Source organism: Pristiophorus japonicus, chromosome 15, assembly GCF_044704955.1.
Source record: "Pristiophorus japonicus isolate sPriJap1 chromosome 15, sPriJap1.hap1, whole genome shotgun sequence".
Classification (NCBI taxonomy): Eukaryota; Metazoa; Chordata; class Chondrichthyes; family Pristiophoridae; genus Pristiophorus; species Pristiophorus japonicus.
The window spans coordinates 62,948,731-62,973,048 of NC_091991.1; the positions used below are offsets into that span (position 1 = coordinate 62,948,731).

Sequence of the window (24,318 nt, forward strand, 5' to 3'; positions counted from 1 at the left end):
GTATGGGGGGTGAGTTGGCTAAGGTAGATTGGAAAACCATATCAAAAGGTATGACGATAGACAAGCAATGGCTAGCAATTAAAGAATTAATACATAATTTCCAAACACATTCCTTTAAGGCACAACAACCCCCCAAAAAAAGTGGTCCAACTGTGGCTAACAAGAGAAGTTAAAGATAGTATTAGATCACAGGAAGAGGCTTTTAGAATTCAGTAAAGGAGGACCAAGAAATTGAAAAAGAAAGGGAAAATAAAATGAGAGTAAATTAGCGAGAGAAATAAAAGCAGACTGTAAAAGCTTCTATAGGTATGTAAAAAGGAAAAGATTACGAAAGTAAACATGAGTCCCTTACAAGCTGAGACAGGATAAATTATAATGGGGAATAAGAAAATGGCAGAGAAATTAAACAAATACTTTGTATCTGTCTTCATGGAAGAAGACACAAAAAACTTCCCGGAAATAATGGGAAACCAAAGGTCTGTCGAGAATGAGGAACTGAAATAAATTAGTATTAGTAAAAAAAAAAAAGTACTGGAGTTAGTAATGGGACTGAAAGCCGATAAATGCCTTGGATCTAATGGCCTACATCCTAGGGTTTTAAAAGAGGTGGCTATCGTAGATTAAAAACAGAAAATGCTGGAAATTCTCAGCTGGTCAGGCAGCATCTGTGGAGGGAGAAACGGAGTTAATGTTCCAGTTCAATGACCGTAATTTTCGGATTAGCAAACTGCAACTAGTGGGGTACCGTGAGGATCAGTGCTTGGGCCTCAGCTATTCACAATCTATCAATGATTTGGATGAGGGAACCAAATGTAACACAGGTTGAACCTCTCTAGTCCGAGACTCTTTGGTCCGGCAACCCCCCTGTTCCGGCATCATTTCCGCAGTAGGCTTCTGTGCAGCGCATGCGCACATGTGGCCAAGTCATTCCGCAACATTTCGGGCCCAGCTTCGGCGCCTCAGTCGGCTGCTGCACCTTGCTCCCTCTCCATGCCGACTCGACCCTGGGGGGAGCATTGGGAGCAGCTCGCCCCAGGATGCAGCGTAGTGCACCGGCTCGACCCAGAGGGAGCGCCAGAGACGGCGGGGAGAGGAGGAGCAGCCAGCCCCAGGTCAGCAGAACCCAGTAAGTCTGGGGGTCGGCGTGACCCCCCTTGGTCTTTAAAATTCTATGGTACGGCACCGGTCAGGTCCCGAGGGTGCCGGACTAGAGAGGTTCAACTTGTATATCCAAGTTTGCTGATCATACAAAGCTAAGTGGGAATGTAAGTTGTGAGGAGGATGAAAATAAGCTGCATGGGGATATACACAGGCTAAGTGACTGGGCAAGAACATGGCAAATGGAATATAATTTGGAGAAATGTGAAGTTATATACTTTGGTAGAAAAAATAGAAAAGCAGAGTATTTTTTAAATGGTGAGAGATTGAGAAATGTTGGTGTTCAGAGGGACCTGGTTGTCCTTGTACACGAATCATGGAAAATTAACATGCAAGTACAGCAAGCAGTTAAGTAGCAAATGGTATGTTGGCCTTTATTACAAGAGAATTTGAGTATAAGAGTAAAGATGTCTTACATCAATTATATAGGACCTTGGTGAGATCATACCTGCAGTATTGTGTACAATTTTGGCCTCCTTACCTAAGAAAGGATATACTTGCCATAGAGGGACTGATTCCTGGGGTGGAGGGATTGCCCAAAAGGAGAGATTGAGTAGACTAGGCCTATATTCCCTAGAGTTTAGAAGAACGAGAGGTGATCTAATTGAAACATACAAAGTTCTTACAGGGCTTGACAGGGTAGATGCAGGGAGGATGTTTCCCCTATCTGAACTAGGGGTCACAGTCTCAGAATAAGGGGTTGGCCATTTAGGACTGAGATAAGGAGAATGGTGAATCTTTAGAATTATCTACCCTGGAGGGCTGTGGAGGCTCAGTCATTATTTAAGACAGAGATCGATAGATTTATGGATATTAAGTGAATCAAGGGATATGGAGATAATGCAGGAAAGTGGAGTTGAGGTAAAAGATCAGCAATGATCTTATTGAATGGCAGAGCAAGCTCAAGGGGCCGAATGGCATACTCCTGCTTCTATTATGTTCTTATGTTGAGCAAGGCCAAGAAGTCCAACCTACTACCTTCCTATACTGTTGTCATGATTGACAGCTGAGAGGAACTAACCAGGAACACTATCCTCTCTGAATGTTGGGTCTTGATGCCAGAAATCGTGTGATTTCCTGTGCTACCAACACTATTGGGTCCTAGCAAACAAAACTTGCATTTACTTAATTGCCTTGAGCTACATTCAAATAAAACAGTAAAAAACTATCACCAAAGAGCAAAATTCAAGAATACAAGCCATCATGTCCAGAGATCTAGAAATAGATTTGGTGTCAGCTGTGGCTCAGTGGGTAGCACACTTGCTGCTGAGTTTAGAAGGTTGTGGGTTCAAGTCCCACTCCAGGGTACTTGAGCACATACATCTAAGTTGTTCCAGTGCAGTGCTGAGGGAGGTGTCTTCTTTTGGATGAGATGTTAAACCGAGACCTGTTCTGCTCCCTCAGGTGGATACAAAAGATCCCATGGCACTATTTTGAAGAAGAGCAGGGAAGATATCCCCGGTGTCCTGGCCAGTATTTATCCCTCAATCAACATAACAAAAACAGATTATTTGGTCATTATCACATTGCTGTTTGTGGGAGTTGTTGTGTGCAAAGCTGGCTGCAGCATTTCCCACATTACGACAGTGACTATGCTCCAAAAGTACTTCATTGGCTGTAAAGCCATTTGAGATGTCCGGTGGTAGTGAAAGATGCTATATAAATCCAAGTCTTTCTTTTTTAGAGAGAAAAATTGTATTTATATAGCACCTTTCACTACCTTATGACACCTCAAAGTGCTTTACAGCCAATTAAGTACTTTTGAAGCGTACTCACTGTTGTAATGTAGGAAACACTAATTAACAGGACTTATTTTACAAATCTGCACTGTCCATGGGGATCTTAGCTATGTGCAATTGGCAGCATGAGGTCAATATAACTGTGTAACTCATAGTGGGAAGTCAGGGTGGCTGTAAATAGTATGAATTGCAGGGTAGGGTTGGACTGATTGGCCTAGAAATTTGTTGACGCCATGCCCGTTTTACAGGATGGTGCCATAGACTGCGCCCACATTGCCTTGTGTACTCCCCATCACCATCCTAGCAGTTTTATCAATAGAAAGGGATTCCCCATCCTCAACGTCAAGCCTGTTTGCGACCACAGGCAACAAAAACTTGCATTTCTGTAGCATCTTTAACCTAGGAAAATGTCCCAAGGTGCTTCACAGGAGTGCTATCAGACAAAATTTAACAGCCATCTACAGAAGGAGACATTAGGGCAGGAGACCAAAAGCTTGGTCAAAAAGGTAGATTTTAAAGAACGTCTTAAAGAAGGAGAAAATGGTCGAGAGGCGGAGAGGTGAAAGGAGGCAATTTCAGAGATTAAAGACCTAGACATCTGAAGGCATGACCTCCAATGGAGGGGGCGAAGGATATCGGGGATGCACAAGAGGCCAGAATTGGAGGAATGCAGAGTTCTCGGAGGGTTGTAAGGCTGGAGGAGTACAGAAATAGTGATGGGCAAGGCCTTGGAGGGATTTGAACACACGGATGAGAATTTAAATAATCAGGTGTTGTTAGACCCGGTGTCATTGTAGGTCAACAAGCACAAGGGTTATGGATGAACTATATTTGGTGCAAGCTGGTTATGTGCAGCACATCATGCTGGTCTGTGCCTGCTTTCCTGGCAGCAGTCAAGATTCACTCATTCTGTGCCAGTCCTCTGTGCTGCCTTTATTCCAACCATGATGTAATGTCACAGGCTGGCTTCTGGGTGACGAGAGCTATCCCCAATGGCTACAGCTTAGGAGGTGGAAGGCTGCTAAGCTTCCACTGAGGACACCTCAGATGACTGTGGTGAGTGATGTCGAGCAGCTCTGGGGCTTAAAGACCCGGCTATAGCCTACAGCATCTTAATGTGGGCTGGTGCAGTCTGGCCCCACTGGATTTCTGGCATTACAAAGAGCACTGGCAGATGGGGTGGCAGGGGAGCAAGCATGGGGTCTTTCTGGACAGGTACATTTCTCAGAGAGCCAAGTCCACACTTCTAGGACTGCACCTCAGTACATCTAAGACTCTGTGTAAGAACAGAGTGCAGGAGTGATGTAATGTTCTGAAAGCCTGTCGGCATTGGCCCCCAGAGTCAAGGTGGCAGACATTTGAGCTTCCACAGCAGCTGTGTGAGCTGGCATGGAAGCGGTCAGAACTGTGAGCAGAGACTCCATTATGGTGACCACCTCTATCATGTTCATGGAGCTGACCAGTCTCTTCATGCTCGACAGAATGGTCTCCATGCTCTGTGCAAAGCCACAACACAAGTTGGAGCTGGACTCGTCCATGCTGAAAACCATTGCATGCAAGGTTTCTGGCAGGCTGCCGCAGTGCACCTACATTTCCTAGTGTATGCCCATCAGCCATCTTCGGTAGCCTGGGTCCTTGAAATTAGCATTTGAGCCCTCTGCAGCAGAGCTAGTATATGATCGTTCCCTCCAGCGAGCTGGCACCTGTGGCAGCCTATCCCCCAGCACTTTTGTTTTAAAAGTCAACCCCAGATTCTTCTTTTTCATCATGTGGTCAATTCAATGGAAAGGAAGTGTATAAACCGAACAGGTTCAAAAAATTTAATTCTTTCTTTCAGCGCCTTTACTTATTACCATAATGACTCAGTGATCCAGCAACATTTAAGGAAAGGTGATTTACGTTCTGTGCAAACCAACTCAAAATATGCGCAGAAAACAACACAAATATTACGTCTATTTAGTACTGGATTATTTTGCACATGCATGAGTCTGAAGTGACTAGAGCAGATAGCTCTATAAAAAATTGCCACCAACATCTGCATCATGCTGAGATGTCAACATTTGTAACTTTAACAGGTTCTCGGGAAGTTTATGCTCGTTGTACAGCATTAAATTTTTGTTGTTAATCTTTGTTGAAGCAGTAAACTGTCTACAGTGCTTGAGCAATCAGTGGTGTAGGAGATGCATTCCATGCTTGACAAAGTTAACATGAAACAGATGGGTTGAAGCCTCACCACAAAGACTTGAGCACATAATATAACCTAAAACTTCAGTCCAGTACTGAGGTAGTGCTGCACTGCCAGAGGTGCCATTTTTCAGATGAGACATTAAACCAAATCCCTATCTGCCCTTCAAGGTGCACGTTAAAGATCCAATGGCACTATTTGAAGGAGTTATTCCAGTGTCCTGGCCAACATGTAACCCTCAGCCAACACCAGTGAAACAGATTATCTGGTCATTTATCTCATTGATGTTTGTGGGACATTTCTGTGTGTATATAGGCTGCTGGGTTTCCCGATATTACAACAGTGACTGCACTTCAAAAATACTTCATTGGCTATGAAGCGCTTTGGGACATCGTGAAGATGTGAACTGTGCTATATAAATTTCTCTCCTGAAGACTGATGTTGGAGTATGATTCGACCAGTATCTTGTTGTTCTTTGTGTGTGAAACTGAGCAGTGAATGCTGCCAGGATACGCAAAACAGTGCGGAAGGATTTCAGCAGAGGCCATTTTTAATCTCCTCCTCAGTTTCGGGACACTAAAGTCAATTACAATTGCCCCACCACCACTCTCGCTAACCAGCACAAACCAGGGGTCAAGCCTGGTACTTGCCTCGGATATGTGGCTAGTTGCACATCATATGTTAGTTATCCTCTGAGCCATAGGAGAATCTTTAGAAAATGTTTTAAAGACAGCATAGAGTCACGGAGCAATAGGATGCTTGCTTGAAGCCATGATTCCATACATTTCAGTTGCTTCTGTATTTTCAAATGGAGATGTTAATCAAAGGCCATGTACTGCCGATGGGAAATTAAAGCTGCAAGACTTAGCCTAAGAGGTATATTTTGCTGACATCCCTAGAGGCAGCAGTGCCCTCAACAGTAAAAGCAAATATTTGTGCCAGAGGCCATCCCTGGGATGAACAACTAACTCAGCTTGTCTTTAGAATCTAGGAGGCAGAAATTCACCTCCGCCCGAAACAGGGCGCACGTTGTTATGTATGCATGCTTGAATTGTTATATGATGTCTGTAACACTGAATGTACTTTTACACTGTACACACCTTACCTGTACACCAGAGAGTGCTGCTGCTGGAGACCTAAGGGTTACCTGTACACTGCCGGTAACCCAGTATAAAAGGGAGCTCACCTCTAGGTATCCTCACTCGAGGAGCTGCAAATAAAGGACTACAGTCTACACAGTTTGAGTACCGTACCCCTGCCTCGTGGAGTCATTACCAAGGTGCCTACATACAGAATAACTGGCGAAGAGGTCATGAACTACACGCATAGCATGTCGAATCTCAGCAACTTTCAGCAGTTCACCGATGGGGAAGCTTGGGATGCTTTTGTAGAAAGATTGGAACATTTCTTCATAGCCAACAACCTGGGTGGGGACACACCGGCTACACTACCGAACAAGCACAGGGCCACCCTGCTCAGCAGTTGTGGGCCCACCATCCATTGTCTCGTCAGGGACTTACTAGCCCCGGAGAAGACAACCACTAAGAGCTATGAGGAACTTGTAACAATAATACAGGAGAAACTAAAACCAAAAGAAAGCATCCTCACAGCCAGGCACCGGTTCTACCCGAAGGCCAAGTAATTGCTAAGTATGCTGCACATTTAAGAAGATTGGCCGCGCCGTGTGATTTTGGCGACTAACTTAATAAAGCAATAAGGGGCATATTTGTCATCAGAATTGGTCACGAGGGCCTTCTACACAAATTGCTCTCTGCGGATATCACAGTTGCCCTGCAGAAAGCAAGTAAAGTGAGCCAGGCCTACATGATTTCGGTCGGCAACTCCAGGCGAATACTGACCCAGGACTCTAAACCGACAAACACAGTGCACCGAATGGCTACTTCTAAAGACAGAAATGCTGCCCCGAGTCCCGCAACCCTGAGTCTGCCACATAGGGTAAACCGGAGGCCCCGTGCTGGCGCTGTGGAGGAAACCACAGGGCCCACCAGTGCCGCTACAAAGACTATACATGCAAAGGCTGCAAAGAGAAAGGGCACCTTCAGAGAATGTGCGGAAAAAGCTGTACTCACCGTGTCACCGAAGATGTGGCTGATCACCGGGGCTCCGACACAGATAAAGATGAAGCTGCTCAACTCCTGGAAGAAGAGTGTGGAATTTATAACTGCTCCACCGAAAGTTCTCCGTGGAAGGTGGAAGTAGACATCGACGGAGTCCCAGTTTCAATGGAGATCGACACAGGGGCGAGCCAGTCTTTGATGAGCCAAACAACCTTTGAAAAAATTTGGATAAATCCCGTCAATTGACCAAAACTGTCTGCTGTCCAAGCGAAGCTGCTCACCTACATTAAAGGTAAAATCCCGGTCGTTGGCAGCGTGGACCTCCAGGTCTCCCAGGGCGGCGTGATGAACAAACTCCCCCTGTGGATCATTGCCGGCGATGGTCCCATGCTGCTGGGAAGAAATTGGATGAACCCGGTCCAAGTCGGTCGAAGTGGCGACAGCCTCCGGGGTCCAGCAATCGATATCCCATGCAGCCCCAAACATGGATCCACCGCTGCATCTAGAGATCCCACCGTCCAGCTCGACTGCGCGGCGACGACTCCACAACACCATGGCGAGTTCTCCATAACCGAAAGTCCAAACTTCACCTTCCGGGCCGGGGCAGGACTCCAAGAGATGATTATCGTCGAGAAAAGTGGATTCCCAACGTCCATGGCCGAACCTGAGGAAGAAAAGACCACCACAGCCTACCTGGAGGAGAGCCAGAAAATGGAGGCCGCAGCACGAGGAGAAGAACCTACAATTAAAATGGCTGCGACCAGACCATGAGGGACACCATTGGAGGAGCAACACATGGCACTGAGCGACGAATCGGATTGGAAGGCTCCCTTAAAGGAGACCGGTAACCAAAAAAATTTTAAGGGACAGTTTCAACTGAAAGATGACAAGGACTTTAAAGCTAAAAATGCAGTAAACGGTTGCAGATATGATAATGTAACGAGGAATTGTAATGCTGGACTAACTGATGTGAAAAATGAAATGAATACTTGTGTAAGTAAGGTTAAAAACAAGCTTGTAATGTCTGATGATTGTGATAGAAAGTTCGAAATGACTAATGTAACCATGTATGGTGAGACCATGATACAAAAAAATGATGCAAATGCTGTAATTAACAATGTAAAGGTAGTTAATAATGTAGACTCGATTATGTATGATCGGAGCCAATGTGACATGTATACAGGTAGGGACACTGTTAAAGAACACTTGGTTCTACAGGGACAATGTAAGTGCTAGAGGAATCCTCCCGAGGGAGACCCCCAGGTCCAGCAGGCTACCAGACCATCTAGCCTGGATCTTTGAAACAAATGTGATGCCCCAGAAAGAGCTCACACACATTCAGTGGGAGCAAACCCACTACAGGGACAATGGTCAATGGGCAACACAGCCACCACCACTGGCAACCTGCCCCTGACCGACCCTACATCCCCTGGCCACCAGGGCCAACACCAGGAGCGAGAGGCCAATATGCTCCAGCTTTCTTGGCAAACTCTGGGATGACCAGACTCTGATCCCAATTGGAGAACAAGGAGCCCACACAATCCTGTGGCCTTGCCCACCACCACACACTTACCCACATCACAGAGTATGCACCCTACCCACTGCTGCAATGGCTACCTCACTGAGGGATCCCACAACAGTGACACCCACATGGTCTGTGTGTGAGAGGGGGGAAATGTATAAGGCCAGCCTCAAGTACAGGGATCACATCTGGCACCCACACAACCCTCACCACAACCTCCCATAGCCCCCTACTGATCATCTCCCCAGGTCATGACAATAAAGTCTTGAAAAATGCTTAGGGGGGAGTGTTGTTATCTATGCATGCTTGTATTGTTATATGATGTTTGTAACACTGAATGTACTTTTACACTGTACACACCTTACCTGTACACCAGAGGGTGCTGCTGCTGGAGACCTAAGGGTTACCTGCACACTGCAGGTAACCCAGTATAAAAGGGAGCTCACCTCTAGGTATCCTCACTCGAGGAGCTGCAAATAAAGGACTACAGTCTACATAGTTTGAGTCCCATACTCCTGCCTCATGGAATCATTACCAAGGTGCCTACATACATAATATATTTTGCTGACATCCCTAGAGGCAGCAGTGCCCTCTACAGTAAAAGCAAATATTTGTGCCAAGAGGCCATCTCTGGGATGAACAACTAATTCAGCCTGTCTTTAGAATCTAGGGGGCAGAAATTCACCTCTGCCCGAAAAGGGGCGCACCTACCGTTTTTGCAGTGTTCTGGCCGCAATGGATCCCGTGACCTATCCGTCGAAATTCAGCTGTTCGTGGGTTTTTTTCCAGCGGGGCAGAAGTGGCCTCATTGGGGGTGAAAGTGGTTAAGTATCAGTTAAAGGGGAGAACCGCTGCGAACTCTGCATTTATTTTAGTTAGGTCCACTGGGTCACAGGAAGGGTTTTGGCCAGGCCAACAGTGGGGGGGGGGGGGGGCGGGTGCCAGGCTGCCTGTTGGCGGCCCAGCCAAACCTGCGGCAGTGCCACTCCAGTGGGGCAATTTCAGGGAAGGGGCAATTTCACGAGGGGGTACCCTCCAGACAGTAAGGGGTCGGCGCGTGCACGCCATGGCGGGAAAATGGGCAGAGCGGTCCCGGACACCACTCCGCTTCTCAGGAAGGGCAATTTACAAAATAGCAGCCCTCCACGGCGAGTCGGCGACCATTCCGCGCCGTCCCGTGGCTGCTGCTTTCAGGCGGTCAGAGGCCTTATGGAAGGGGCAATTTCAGCCCCTAGGCATTTTTACTCAGCAACTTCTGTGGACCTTTCCCAGTTATTGGAACTACAAGGGCCAGATACAAAGTTATAACTGCAAGTGAAAGACAGCTGTGACTGCACAAATATTTTATATTATCCAGAACTTTTCTGTCTCTAAATGAAATGTTAAAAAACTTCAGATGTTGATGAACCTGTTCTGTATTTCCAGTGTTTTCTCTTATTTTTTGTTTTCTGTTGTTCTGCTGTCGTAGAATCTTCCATGAGATATAAACGAGCTGTATTCCACAATGCTGAGGCCTTCGGGCAGTATTATATAATAATTGCATAAGTGCAACATGCATTTGAAATGAATCATGGATTCTGTATGTTTTTCTCTTTGTTTTTTTAAAAATCTGTCAAATATTTTGACTCCAAATAAGAGTCATTTAAATTGTTTATTTGACTAATAAAAACTCTAAAGCCCAATGTTCCATATTTAGTTATAATATCTGAAAAGATTGGATTTTATGACGAAGAGACACACAGGAACTTAGTGCATCACATAGCAAGTGGTTTCCATAGGTACTGACATTGGTTCAGGATGAGGAAGTGAATTTGAAATCAGAATAAAGAAAAGTAATTTCTCAGAGTGGCTACCTGAGATATTCATAGAACAATAGCATTATTGTGAGAAAGTAACAGGTAAATCTTTCTTGCATTGAAGTGCAATGAGAATTTGTATAAATCCAGGGAAATTGCTACCGGTGTCTGTAATAGGTTCGTGTGTGTAATGATGGGTTAACATGTATAATAATTATGGGTTAGTATGTGTAATGATGGATCAGTGCATGTAGTGATAGGTCAACATGTGTAATGATAATGAGACAGTGCATGTAATGATGGCTCAGTGTGTGCATTGATGATGTGTCAGTGTATTTAATGATGGTTCAGTGCATGTAATGGAGGGAGTCAGAGAGGTCTTTCTTGTTCTGGAGTACAACGAAAACTTGTGTAAATAAAGCAAATTTCTAGCACTAAAATTGACAATAAAATCATTAATTTGTTTTTAAACGCTACCAAACCTAAACTGGCAAATAACAGAAAGTGATGAGTGATAAACCAAATCACTAAAATAGTTTTGAGAAATTGATTTGAAGCTTCATCTTAATCAATATACTTGAAGATAGTCTGGAAAACGTAACATTTATAACGTCATAATCCCACAAAAAAATTTAATAATTCTCAACATTTTACCCATCTCTCCCAAAACTTTCTGGGGTAATTTTGACTTTGTGTTATAGTGTAAAACAGGTGATAGCGAATTGGCAGCCTGTTTTACTTCTCTCCTGATTTTTATTTCCATTGATCAACCACATAACCAAATTGTGTGGTAGAGTTGGGATCTCAGAGGATAGACATCGATTGCAGTTGGAGTTAGATAAATTGGGGAAATGGCCCAAGACAGGCAAATGTCCTTCATTGTAGGCAAATATGAAGTTATGCATGTAGCTACACATAATAATGTCATAGAATATAACAAGAATGGGTTATAGGTTAAAGGCAAATGAGAGGGGAAAAATTTGGGAGTGATTACTGACTGCTACCTCTAGGTTCATACTCAGTGTCAGCAGGCGACAGCCAAAGCAAACTTGGTCCTGTTCTTTATTACCCAAAAGATTAATTTCAAAACTAGGATCATAATAATAGGGTTATAACATACTTTGATACAACCTCATTTAGTGTATTATATCCAATTTTGTTTCCCCCTACATCAAGAGGGACATTGCGACTCTGGAGAAGGTGCAGAGAAGAGCAACAAAGATAATTCTTAGCCTGAGATCATTGAATTATGAGGACAGATTTGATGCTCACTGTTTGAACTTACTGGAGAGATGGAAGCTTAGAGGGGATCTGATTCCAGTACTTAAGATTATTAAAAGCATAGTCATGGTGCAGTTGATGATAAGTTTGGTATAATTGGGCTAGGTAAAACCAGACTCCATTCATGCAAAGGGTGATGTTCGATGTCTGGAGTTGTTTAACTTTTTCCAAAAGGTTATCAACTTGTGGAACAGGACTCCAGAGGAGGTAGTGACATCTTATTCTTTAAAGTCCTTCAAGAATGTGGCAGATGAACCTCTGGAAAGTCATCAGAGCAGGGGGTAAGAATAAATCATTATGGAAAATAATTAATGGGTTTGGGGTCTTTTGAGGCCTGACTGATCACCCATGAAGGTTGGAGAGGAATTTTTTAGATCAGCCGAGACCTCGGATACACACGTAACCAGGCTTCATGCTGATATTCAACTAAATTTACAGCAGCCGAGCAGGAGAATCTATGAGGAAATTTCCAGTTAGTTATTCCAGAAATAAGGAAAAAGAGAGATCAAAATTGTAATTCTGTTTTCTCCCAAATGTGAGCAATATATACGCAACAAAAAATTACAAACTATACCACTGTACTACAAACTCTCAAGGCCTCAACATCCTTATACTGAGAGCTTGGGGCTTGGCAGCTGGGGGGGGCTCCTCTGTTTCGGCCAATGGAGTAAATTTCTGCTTCAGGAGATGATGAGTTAACACAGACAATTTAGAAGCGAATGGGACATGTAGTGATCAATGACAAAGTAGCACCATACCACATAGCAGCAAAACTGGTAAAATATCTTGGCCATTTAACCAGGGAACAATAGAGCTTGAAAAAAGTTCATCTTTTCTTCATGATCATTCAGATTTACTCATGGCTTTGCACGTATTCTGATCTATTAGAATCATGGAATCCTACAGCACAGAAGGAGGCCATTTGATCCATCATGCCTGTGTTCTTTGAAAGAGCTTTCCAATTAGTTCCATTACCCTGTTCTTTGAACTGGTAAAACATGGCCCGTTGTCGCTCACCAGGACATCGGGTAAGCCATGTGTGGCAAACATAGCCTGCAGGCTTTCAGTGGTGGCAGCGGACATGCTAGCCGACATTATCTCACATTAAATCCACTTGGAGTACACGTCTACAACCACAAGGAACATTTTACCCAAGAATGGGCCTGCATAGTCAACGTGTACCCTAGACCACGGTTTGGAGGGCCAAGACCATAAACTTAGCGGTGCCTCCCTGGGTACATTGCTTAACTGCGAGCATGTATTACATCTGTGAACGCAGGACGCTTAAGTCCGCATCGATACCGGGCCACCACACGTGGGAACTGGCTATCGCTTTCATCATTACGATGTCTGGGTGGGTACTGTGGAGGTCATTGATGAAGGTGTCTCTGCCCTTCTTGGGGACCACTACTCAATTGCCCCACAGAAGGCAGTCTGCCTGTATAGACATTTCATCTTTGCGCTGCTGGAACGGCTTTATCTCTTCCTACATTTCCACTGGGACACTGGACCAGCTCCCGTGAAGTACACAGCTTTTGACTAGAGATAATAAGGGGTCCTGGCTTGTCCAGGTTTTGATCTGCCGGGCAGTGACGGTAATTGCTCACTCTCAAATGCTTCCATAACCATGGCTAAATCTGCGGGCTGCGCCATTTCTACCCCCGTAGTGGGCAATGGCAGCCTACTGAGAGCATCGGTGCAGTTTTCTGTGCCTGGCCTGTGGCGGATGGCGAAGTTGTATGCAGACAACGTGAGCGCCCATCTCTGGATGCGTGCCGATGCGTAGGTATTTATCCCTTTACTCTCAGAAAACAGGGATATAAGTGGCTTATGGTCAGTTTCCAATTCGAATTTTAGCCCAAACAGGTATTGATGCATTTTCTTTACCCCATAGACACACGCTAACGCTTCTTTTTCAATCATGCTGTAGGCTCTCTCGGCCTTAGACAGACTCCTGGATGCATAAGCAACCGGTTGCAGTTTCCCGAAATCATTAGCTTGTTGCAATACACACCCGACGCCATGTGACGACGCATCACATGCTAGTACCAAACGCTTACATGGATCATACAACACAAGCAATTTGTTTGAGCATAACAATTTTCTCGCTTTTACAAAGACATTTTCTTGGTTTTTGCCCCAAACCCATTCGCCCCCTTTTCGTAGTAAGACATGTAGTGGTTCTAGCAGGGTGCTGAGACCCGGTAAGAAGTTACCAAAATAGTTCAAGAGTCCCTTAAACGACCGCAGCTCCGTCACGTTCTGTGGCCTCGGTAGTTCTCGATTGCCTCTGTCTTCGCGTTGGTGGGCCTGATGCCATCCGCCACAATCCTCCTTCCCAGGAGCTCCACTTCAGGCGCCAGGAAAACGCACTTCGAGCGTTTTAACCTGAGCCCCACGCGGGTCGACTAAGAACCTCCTCCAGGTTCTGCAGGTGCTCGACTGTGTTCCGACCTGTGACCAAGATGTCGTCCTGGAAGACCGGTGTGCGAGATCGACTTCAGTAAACTTTCCATGTTTCTCTGGAATTTCGCCGCCGCTGATTGGATTCCAAACAGGCATCTATTATAAACAAAAAGACCTTTGTGCGTGTTGATGCAGGTGAGGGCCTTCGATGATTCCTCCAGTTTCTGTGTCATGTAGGCTGAAGTCAGATCCAGCTTCATGAACGTCTTTCCTCCCGCCAGCGTTGCAAAGAGGTCGTCAGCTTTTGGTAGTGGGTATTGGTCCTGCAGGGAGAAACGATTGATAGTTACTTTGTAATCACCATAGATTCTGACGGTGCTGTCTCCCTTGAGGACTGGGACAATAGGACTGGCCCACTCGCTGAACTCGATCTGTGAAATGATGCCCTCTCGTTGCAGTTGGTCTAGCTTGACCTCTACCCTTTCTCTCATCATGCATGGTACTGCTCTCGCCTTGTGATGGATGGGCCGCGCCCCCAGAATTAGGTGGATCTGCATTTTTGCTCCTTGGAATTTCCCGATGCCTGGTTCAAACAGCGAAGGAAATTTGTTTAGGAGCTGGGCACACGAAATGTCGTCAGCGGGCGATAGTGCTTGGACGTCGTCCCAGTTCCAGCATATCTTTCCCAGCCAGCGCCTGCCAAGCAGCGTGGGACCATCGCCCGGTACCACCCAGAGTGGTGGCTTATGCACCACTCCATCGTAGGAGACCTTTACGGTACCACTGCCAATTACAGGAATCCGTTCTTTAGTGTAAGTTCTTAGTCTTGTGCGAACTGGAGTTAAGACTGGCCTTGAGGCCTTGTTGCACCACAACCTCTCGAAAGCCTTTTTGCCCATGATGGACTGGCTCGCACCCGTGTCCAGCTCCATTGACACTGGGAGTCCATTTAGTTCAACATTCAGCATTATCGGGGGACAATTCGTGGTGAATGTGTGCACCCCATGTACCTCTGCCTCCTCTATCTGAGGCTCTGGTTCATAGTGATCCTCAGTGGATCTGTCCTCTGCAACATGGTGGTTTGCAGGTTTAACAGGCTTAGCAGCTCGCCTGCACACTCGTTGGAGATGGCCCATTGTTCCACAGCCCTTGCAAACGTATCCTTTGAATCGGCATGAATGGAAACGATGATCACCCCCGCAGCGCCAACAAGGTGTTAATGGCCTTGCATTCATCACCCTTGATGGTGGACTCTAAGACTTCTGCGGACGTGTAGCTGCAGGTATGTGTGACCTGCCCTGTACGTTTCGATTCAAAAACAACGTCACTTTGTTCACAGTACTTGTAGCAGCACTTGTGCGCTGAGAGATTTGCTTAGTATTGTCACTGGTGGCAATGAACGCCTGGGCTATCACTATGGCCTTACTCAAGGTTGGGGTCTCTACAGTCAAAAGCTTGTGAAGTATGGTTTCGTGGCCAATGCCAAGTATGAAAAAGTCTCTGAGCATGTGCTCCAACTGTCCTTCAAATTCGCAATGTCCTGCAAGGCGTCTCAGCTCAGCGACATAACTCGCCACTTCCTGGCCTTCAGACCTTTTGTAGGTATAGGACCAGTACCTCGCCATCAGAACGCTTTCCTTCGGGTTCAAATGCTCCCAGACCAGTGTGCACAAATTGTCGTATGATTTCTCCATGTGTTTCACTGGAGTGAGCAGATTCTTCATGAGGCCATACATTGGTGCCCCACAGACGGTGTGGAGGATCGTTCTACATTTGGCAGCACTTTCTTCCCCATCTAGCTCATTGGCCATGAAGTATTAGTCGAGTCACTCCACAAAAGTTTCCCAATCATCTTCCTCCCAAAATTTCTCCAGGAAGCCCACTGTTCTCTGCATCTTTGGGTTCGCTATCTGTATCTTGTCGCCAGTTGTTGTGTATGGAGAAAGAGTCAGACTGAACACTGTGAGCTCAAAGTAAAGTGTGACCGTAGTCTTTTATTGCAGGTCTCCAGAGTGCCTCTCCAACCTATGAAGCCTTCTTAAATACCTGTGCTCCCAAGGGATTATGGGATCCCTTGGGACTCCAGGGAATGAGCCCTCTGGTGGCTGTACAGAGTAAATATAAGTCCACATATATAACAAGGATGACTTGCTTCCACGCCAAAAATGGATGAGTTCATTTCAATGAAGGACCTAATATTCCAGGTCCCGAACTACATGTTGAAGGGTGGATGATGCCTGTGCGTGGATTCTTTTAATGTGTGGTGGCTGTTGCACAGTGGGCTGGCCCGTGCTGCCCCTGGCCCATGCTGCCCCTGAGACTACTACCGTGGTATTGTCAACATCACGGTGTATCTAAAAAGAAATGCAGTATGGAAATGTAAAACAAAAGTATTTTTATGGATATTCATCAAGGGAAAACTGAGGAATTTAATAACAGGACTTCATTCTAATTTTTTTGCTTTTGTTTCCCCCTGGCAACCCGCCAAATTGACAGGCTGGCCAGGTGCCGGATCGGAAAATCCGTGGCCTCCGGCTGGAGGCTTCAGCTGGAGAACCTTGGGGGCAGTGCCCAGCAATTGTGGAGCTGACTTCAGATCTGGGTTGGTGAAGGGGAGGTCGCCGATCGCAACGGGACCTAAAGATAGGCTGTGATCTGCAGAAGGAGAGGCTGAAGGTTTGCTTGAGGGGCTGAGGGACCAGTACTGCTCTTCTTGGCCCACAAGGCATGATGTGAAAGGCACTTCTTTTCTGGAGCTGGCAGCTCTTATCTCGGGTTCTCTGCCGGCTTTCCTAAGCCCTGGAAAACTGCTAAATTTAAATCAGCTCCCAATTGCACTGTGGGAGCCTGATCTAAATCTGTTAATGAAATGTCCAGCCTCTCCAAGACAACTCACACACCCGCCTCACAACCCGCCACTGTAAAAGTGAGTGTGTATACATCGGGTTTGGGGACATGTTCCTCATTTTTTAGTGTTTAATCCCCCCGACCTCCTCCCGTCCATCATAGGGGAGGGTAATATCAAGGCCAGTATTTCAATGCCCATCTCCATTGATTTTCCAATCTTGGCTGTGCTGTTGTGGGACAGTACAGCACATTCTGATTGTGATCTTTAGCAATTATAATGTGTTCACGATTTTTATCTTTGATTTTGCTAAAACTATGAAAAATGTTTTCCCCTCCCCCAGGTGGAATGTTCCACTGTAGCAAAGCTGTCCGCCTAACAAATCATGAAATGACAAAAGCCATAATAATTGAGGCTGGTATATTGGAGCATCCAGTAGATCTCAGACACCTGGACTATAAAATCAAAACACTTTGGGCCAAATGAATGGTTTTAATAGAGTGAATATGGAGAAACTGTTTCCACTGGCAGGATGGTTGTTAACTAGAGGTCACAGATTTAAGATAATTGGCAAAAAATCCAGTGGGAGGATGAAGGGAAATATTTTTACTCAGCGAGTTGTTATGATCTGGAATGCACTGCCTGAAAGGGTGGTGGGAGCAGATTCAATGGTAACTTTCGAAAGGGAATCGGATATACACTTAAAAAGGAACGTTTTGCAGGACTATGGGGAAAGGGCAGGAGAGTGGGATTAATTGGTAACTCTTTCAGAGAGTCAGTACAGGCACGATGGGCTGAATGGCATCCATCTGCACTGTATAATTCTACGATCTTACTCAAATGGCCAGTCTTCATTTGTGAACGTAGACAGATAGCACAGACAGGCTTTACGATAGAGGGTTAGCTGACCTGAGCCTGATCTTATCCTCACCTAATAGCCACACAGATACAGGAGTCACTGCATAGCAGTGAGTGGGAGCCCGGACTGAATTTTTTTTCTTCTCATCTGTAGGCAGAGGCAGTAACATCAGTTATATCACTCATATTGCGGCCCTGGCTGGGATCGGATAACTCAGATCTGTGATTGAACTTAGGACACTCCTGATTTTTGTGACCCAGTGGCACACTCGGGGTGGTGAATTTTGCCAACTGAATTCTCAGTAGAGCCTACAAAAATAGTCAATGAAAGCTCTTCATGTCTTTTGTATCTGTGCCAGTACATAATATAGGGCTCAGGAGGGAGGAGGCCATTCGGCCTGGGATGGGTGTGGGGAGAGCAGACTGGGAGGCTATTCGGCTTGGGATAGGTGCAGGGAGTGGACCGGGGGGCCATTCAGCCTGGAATAGGTGCGGGGGAGTGGACCGGGAGGCCACTCGGCCTGGGCTAGGTGCGGGACTGGGAGGGAGGCTACTCGGCCAGGGCTAGATGCGGGGGGAGTGGACCGGAAGGGAGAAGGCCAGGGCTAGGTGTGGGACCGGGAGGGAAAAGGCTACTCAGCCAGTGCTAAGTGCAGGGGGGAGCGGACCTGGAGGCCCTTCAGCCTGAGATAGGAGCGGGGATCAGCACCAGTATCAGGAGGGTGTGGGGGGTACGGGGGACTTTATAATTTAATGGAGGTAAGTTGCTGCAATGTATTTTAAGATGCTTGTGCAGGTTGCGAGCTGGCTGTATGTTTCACTTTCCAGCCTTAGCCCGCATTGTGTCCCTGGTTACCGTGGCAACCCGATCTTTTTGGTACAAATCAAGACTCCACCCCCAAAACTAAGGGACAGGCTAGGCTGCGCCAAAATGAAGAAATCAAATGGGGAAATCTGGAACATTTTTTTTTTGCGAACTTGGGCCCCCAAAAAACGGGCGTAACTCTTCAAGTACACTAAAAAAAAGCTTTGGGGAAAATTGCGCCCTATATAGAATTTCATACCAGCTGATTACTAACAGAACTTCCAATACTGCAGCTCCGCCTCTATAATTTGACAAAATTAAAGGAAAACCTCTTTATTGTAGGTTTTCCTGATTGACTGATTACGTTGGAGTTTGAGATCCCTATAAAACGTTATTCTCAGGAGGCGAGTTGATAAGCTTGTTGGTAAATTAAGTGCAGCAGGAGCGGTGCTGCAGTGAAGCCCTGCAACCCCCACCTCCCTGGCTGAGCTCCCCTCAGGGTGTTTGGCCAGAAATCTTAGTCAGGATAATTGCTAAGGAATCTCGTTTGGAAAGGCCCAGACCTTCAAAGTAAATCCTGTGGGTTTTTTTTTTCTAAAAGAGTTGTGGTCAAAAGCAGCTTCAGTCAAGACTGCAGGAGAAAGGGAAGAGAAGGAACAGAGAAAGCTGAGGAGGGAACAGACATTATTTAAGAGAAAGAACGGAATTCAGTACTTTTGTTCTTTTAAATACTGTAACAGGAAGTTTTTTTTCCAGTTTTCCTGCCTGATGGATCTTCCAGCTAGAATCTCGATACCGTTGCTCAGTCTGTTGCTGTTCAGCCTACAAGGTAAGAGAGAATGTATTGCAACAAGTACATTCATGACTCTGCTGTCTGCAACCATGCTGGCTGGCTGCGAGCAGTCAGAAAACAGAGCTCCTTTGTTACCTATTTGAAAAGGACACAGATAATCACATCCTTCTGGAGAAAATATATTAAGGAGTGTTTTGACATTTTACATACATTAATTTAAAATTACATTGTACTTATTTTTCTTTCTGAGCAATGAATGCAGCTGGTTTAAACATTGGAATGTTTCTATGTGATGATTGGTGGCTATTTCTTCAACTTTTAGTCTGGATTTCAGGATAAATGTTGGGTTTATTGGAGGCCCTGTGTAAGGACCCTCTCCCTGCACTTTTATACGTCAATCAGTTAACTTGTAATTGCAACAAAATTAAAGTACGCTTCTCTGGTTGCTCCCTTTCAGATTTTTTAAAAATTTCAATCAATTTTTCACAGGACTTCACCATGTGCATAGGTTGGGATCTAACTTAACAAAATGTATATTTGCCTGTAAGATAACCTATACATTGTCTTGATAAAGATATAAAAATCATACATTGCAAAATTTTCAAAATCTTTAGGTTGCATTAACTTTTGTTGAAATTGTGTTGTACAAAATGAATGCTTTGTCAGGCAGACTTTCCTGGAATTCAACCTATTTGCAAGGCTCTACAAAACGATGATGTAACCCACTTAAGAATTGTAATGCCAATGCTGCAATGCCATGCCTGTTGTAGCTGTATCATCTGTAATGCTGTTTGCCCCCTGTAGCTCTATTGTCTATAAACCTATTTGCCCCCCTATAGCTGTATCGCCTGTATAGCAGTTTGCCCCATGTAGCAGTTTTGCCTGCATAGCAGTTTGCCCCCTGTAGCTGTATCGCCTGTATAGCAGTTTGCCCCCTGTAGCTGTATCACCTGGAAAGCAGCTTGCCCCCTGTAGCTGTATTGCCTGTATAGCAGTTTGCCCTCTGTAGCTGTATCACCTGGAAAGCAGTTTGCCCCCTGTAGCTGTATTGCCTGCATAGCAGTTTGCCCCATGTAGCTGTATCACCTGGAAAGCAGTTTGCTCCCTGTAGCTGTATTGCCTATATAGCAGTTTGCCCTCTGTAGCTGTGTCACCTGTATAGCAGTTTGCCCTCTGTAGCTGTATCACCTGTATTGCAGTTTGTCCGCTGTAGCTATATCACCTGTAGCGATGATCTTATTGAATGGCGGTGCAGGCTCGAAGGACTGAATGGCCTACTCCTGCACCTATTTTCTATGTTTCTATGTTTCTATAGTAGTTTGCCCTCTGTAGCTGTATCACCTGTATAGCAGTTTGCCCGCTGTAGTTGTATCACCTGTATAGTAGTTTGCCCTCTGTGGCTGTATCACCTGTATAGTAGTTTGCCCTCTGTAGCTGTATTACCTGTATAGCAGTTTGCCCTCTGTGGCTGTATCACCTGTATAGTAGTTTGCCCTCTGTAGCTGTATTACCTGTATAGCAGTTTGCCCATTGTAGTTGTATCACCGGTATAGCAGTTTGCCCGCTGTAGCTGTATCACCTGTAAAGCAACAAACCGACAAAAACAGCAATGCTGGCAGTATGTTGTGGAATTCCGAGTTTCAATTACTTTTGGAAAAGCCAATGCTTCCCTGAGGTCTATATACCCACGTTTGGTAATCAATGGAGGAGATTAATTTATTTCTTAAACTGGGCCAGTTATTATGGACATGACCAAGTTTGTATCTATACACATCTATATATCATTTTGAAAAAAAATGAAGTTCACATTTATAATGGCTTATTGTTTGTGTGCATGACTGCATTTGTGAAGTTACACATTTGTAATGCTCTCATCCTATATTATCAGGTTTTTGATATCTTGTACATGTTTTTCCCCAATAATATTTTATTTAATTGATTTATATATTTAACCTCTCCCCCACCTCCACACTAGCACTTTGTTCTGATACAGTCTCCTTTGATTAAGATAATCTGAGCTGATGCAATAACATGGTGGTGAGGCAGCACAGTAAAGTTCCAAGATGTTGTGCCACAATGCAACATGCCAAAGGTTTGTACCAGCAGTTTGGCACACAGTCATCATAGGCGGTCCCTCGTATCGAGGATGACTTGCTTCAAAAAGGGATGAGTTCACAGGTGTTTCAATGAAGGACCTAATATTCCAGGTCCTGAACTACATGTTGACAGATGGGAGATGCTTGTACGTGAATTTTTTTTAACGTGTGATGGCCATTACACACTAGCCACCATACAGGCTTGACAGAGCGAGGTCTTGGTCCAGTGGCAAGAATTAACCAAGACGACTGGAGGCCAGCTCTTCTGCACGGACCTAGTGTGCACACATATCACAGTGTGGGTTGGCCCATGCTGCCCCTGGCCCTCGCCTCTTCTGGGCCCCGAACTCACGCCTCTCCTGGGCCCCGATCAGGTCGCTCCACGATCTCTCGCCGCTCCTCCGCCCTGACCTCGGCGCTCCTTCACCTCGACCTTATTGCTCCTTCACCCCGACCTCGCCGCTCCTGATGTATCTGCCCACGCTCCAATCAGCGAACTGGATTTTGGTTACATCAAATCCAGTTGCTCTCTTCACAGCCATCGCTCTCCTGTACTAGCACATGCTGCACCTTGAAGTGATATGCTCCACGCTGCTCCTCCTTTAAGGCCCCGATCTGCTGCTGATAGTCCTCGCAGGTCAGGGCTGCCACACTGAATGCCGAAGGATTAAAGGAGGAGCAGCGTGGCACACAGTAAGTTGCTGCTGTCAGATGTATCCACAGAGTAGCAGTGCTGGTGCCAAGTGCCAGTAGAAAGCTAAGCTCTTGCCTTACCCAATCTCCCAGATCTGAGCATCCAATCTCAAATTCTGGGGAAAAAACACTTAAAGTAACTAGCCTAGATAAATCGCTGTGAGATTATTTTATTTGCATTATCCAGATTTACTGAGAAACTAGAATCCCATCCTACCAAAAGTTAAAAAAAATACAAAAACTATTTGATCCTGCTTATTAGTGCAATACCCCAAGAAAGACATTACTACCACTTCTTCCTTCAAACAATTTGCGCTGTTTCTTGGAAGAGCACTCCATGCCATTCCCAACTGCCAACTGTGTAGAAAGGATTCCTGTACTCTCGGGTGCTGAACAAAATCACTTGGTTCACCTTTGTCTCCTGCAGGATGTCAATTACAGCAAGTTGTTTTACAAGGGTGTGCATAATTTGTACTCTGATGCTAAATCTGCCATTCACAAGTCCAGAATGTATAGCATGCTCGTTAAGATTTCTCTGATTGCATTTCCATTTTTTACCCAGACTACTGGTAAGCAATGTCTGCTGCTTAGTGGCTATCAAGCTTTCTTTGCTTGATAGCCACTAAGTGATATTGACTGTCTAATAAGACTTTACCTCATATTTATAACACAGAAATTGCAGCACAGAAACAGGCCATTCGGCCCAACCAGGGATATGCACACGTATAGGTACGTAGCAGCATATGGGGCCAATTATTATTTCAGCCGTTATAAAGCTTCAAAATAAATGACAAATATTTAGGGGCGCTAACCGAGGCGAGGCTGGACTTCCTGCGCCCGGCCTGGCCGCAAAATTTGGGATACCACCCCGAGAGGAAGTGGAGCACAATGTCGGGCAATCCACTTCCTCTTGGGGATGGGACTGCGCGCTAAGTGCGGGAATTTTCGTGGATTCCCATGCTATGTGGAACGTTGCATAGCGCTGGCCGGGAGCACAGGGCCCTCCCCTTCCGTTAAAGGGGATGGCGCTCTGCGAGCTCTGCAGAACTGGGGAAATGGGGTGCCGTGGCAGCAGCCCAGCACAGAAACTGGGCTATAAAATCACGCTATGGACCCCGCGTATCATCACGGAAAGGCCGGACTGGTAAGTGGGGTATTCAGATAAAATGGCGGCACGCACCTCCCCTTTACTTTTCGCCCTTTGAGCCGAGTGCGGCCCGGTTCGCGACCCACGAAGCTGGCGCTGTCATCGTCAGCGACAACCTCACGAGGTGCTGCCGAATTTCTGCTTTGGGATGAAAATGGGTCAATGTGCACGCCAATGACGCTATCATTGCTGGCATAGCAGCCCAGGGCACTACCAGTTTTGTGCCTCCGCAAACTCCCGCGGAATTTCGTGCGAGGCAGTAGCTGCCCTGTGCCTTGGCGAGAAATTGTTTGTGCCTCCTGGGCGAATTTCTTCCCCAAAGGGTTTTAAAACCACCCGCAGTGAAATCCCGAGCCTAAATCGAACCAAATGCTTCAAGGTATAGTTAGTTGTCTCCAGGGATACAGGCTTGAGCGAGGAACCATGTCATGTGATTTAAATATAAGCTGTTCTGTAATTATATGTATGACTGATGGCTCTTTGGAATTGAGTTGTCATTTATTTAAATGCAAAGTTCCTTAGCAATAGTTTGGGGGTATTTAAGTAAATTGAATCGTTAAAATTAGAGGACCTTCAAGAGGTAAGGCCTGTGTAACTTCTGCTTTAGCAAGAAAATAATCATTGTGTATATAAAGTATAAAAAAGTAACTTAGCATAGAGATTGGAAACATTTGTTGTTTTCCTTTCGCAGGTGCTAGACAGTCAGATTTCTACTAGATATATATGGGGATGTCATGTATTCGAGGGGGAGATGGAATGAGATAGGGGACAAAGTGTTTGTACTAAACTATGGCAGGGGTCCCAAATGGCTTGCAGGGACAGTAACGGGCAAGGAAGGAAACAGGCTACTGGTAGTACAAATGGACAATGGCAAAACCTGCCGGAGGCATGTAGACCAAGTCAAAAGCAGATTTAC

The 24,318-nt window shown here is 45.6% G+C and overlaps 1 protein-coding gene across 3 annotated transcripts in view; it reads left to right on the forward strand.

Moving 5' to 3' along the window:
- The first annotated feature begins 19,101 nt into the window (after positions 1–19,101).
- The window catches only part of fbln1 (fibulin 1), a 219,023-nt gene continuing 213,806 nt past the window's right edge, over positions 19,102–24,318 (forward strand). For all 3 annotated transcript variants that reach the window (XM_070900531.1, XM_070900533.1, XM_070900532.1), the window contains exon 1: positions 19,102–19,502. In XM_070900531.1, the coding sequence (XP_070756632.1) occupies positions 19,442–19,502 (61 nt within the window). In that variant the 5' untranslated portion in view covers positions 19,102–19,441. The remainder of the gene's footprint in view (positions 19,503–24,318) is intronic.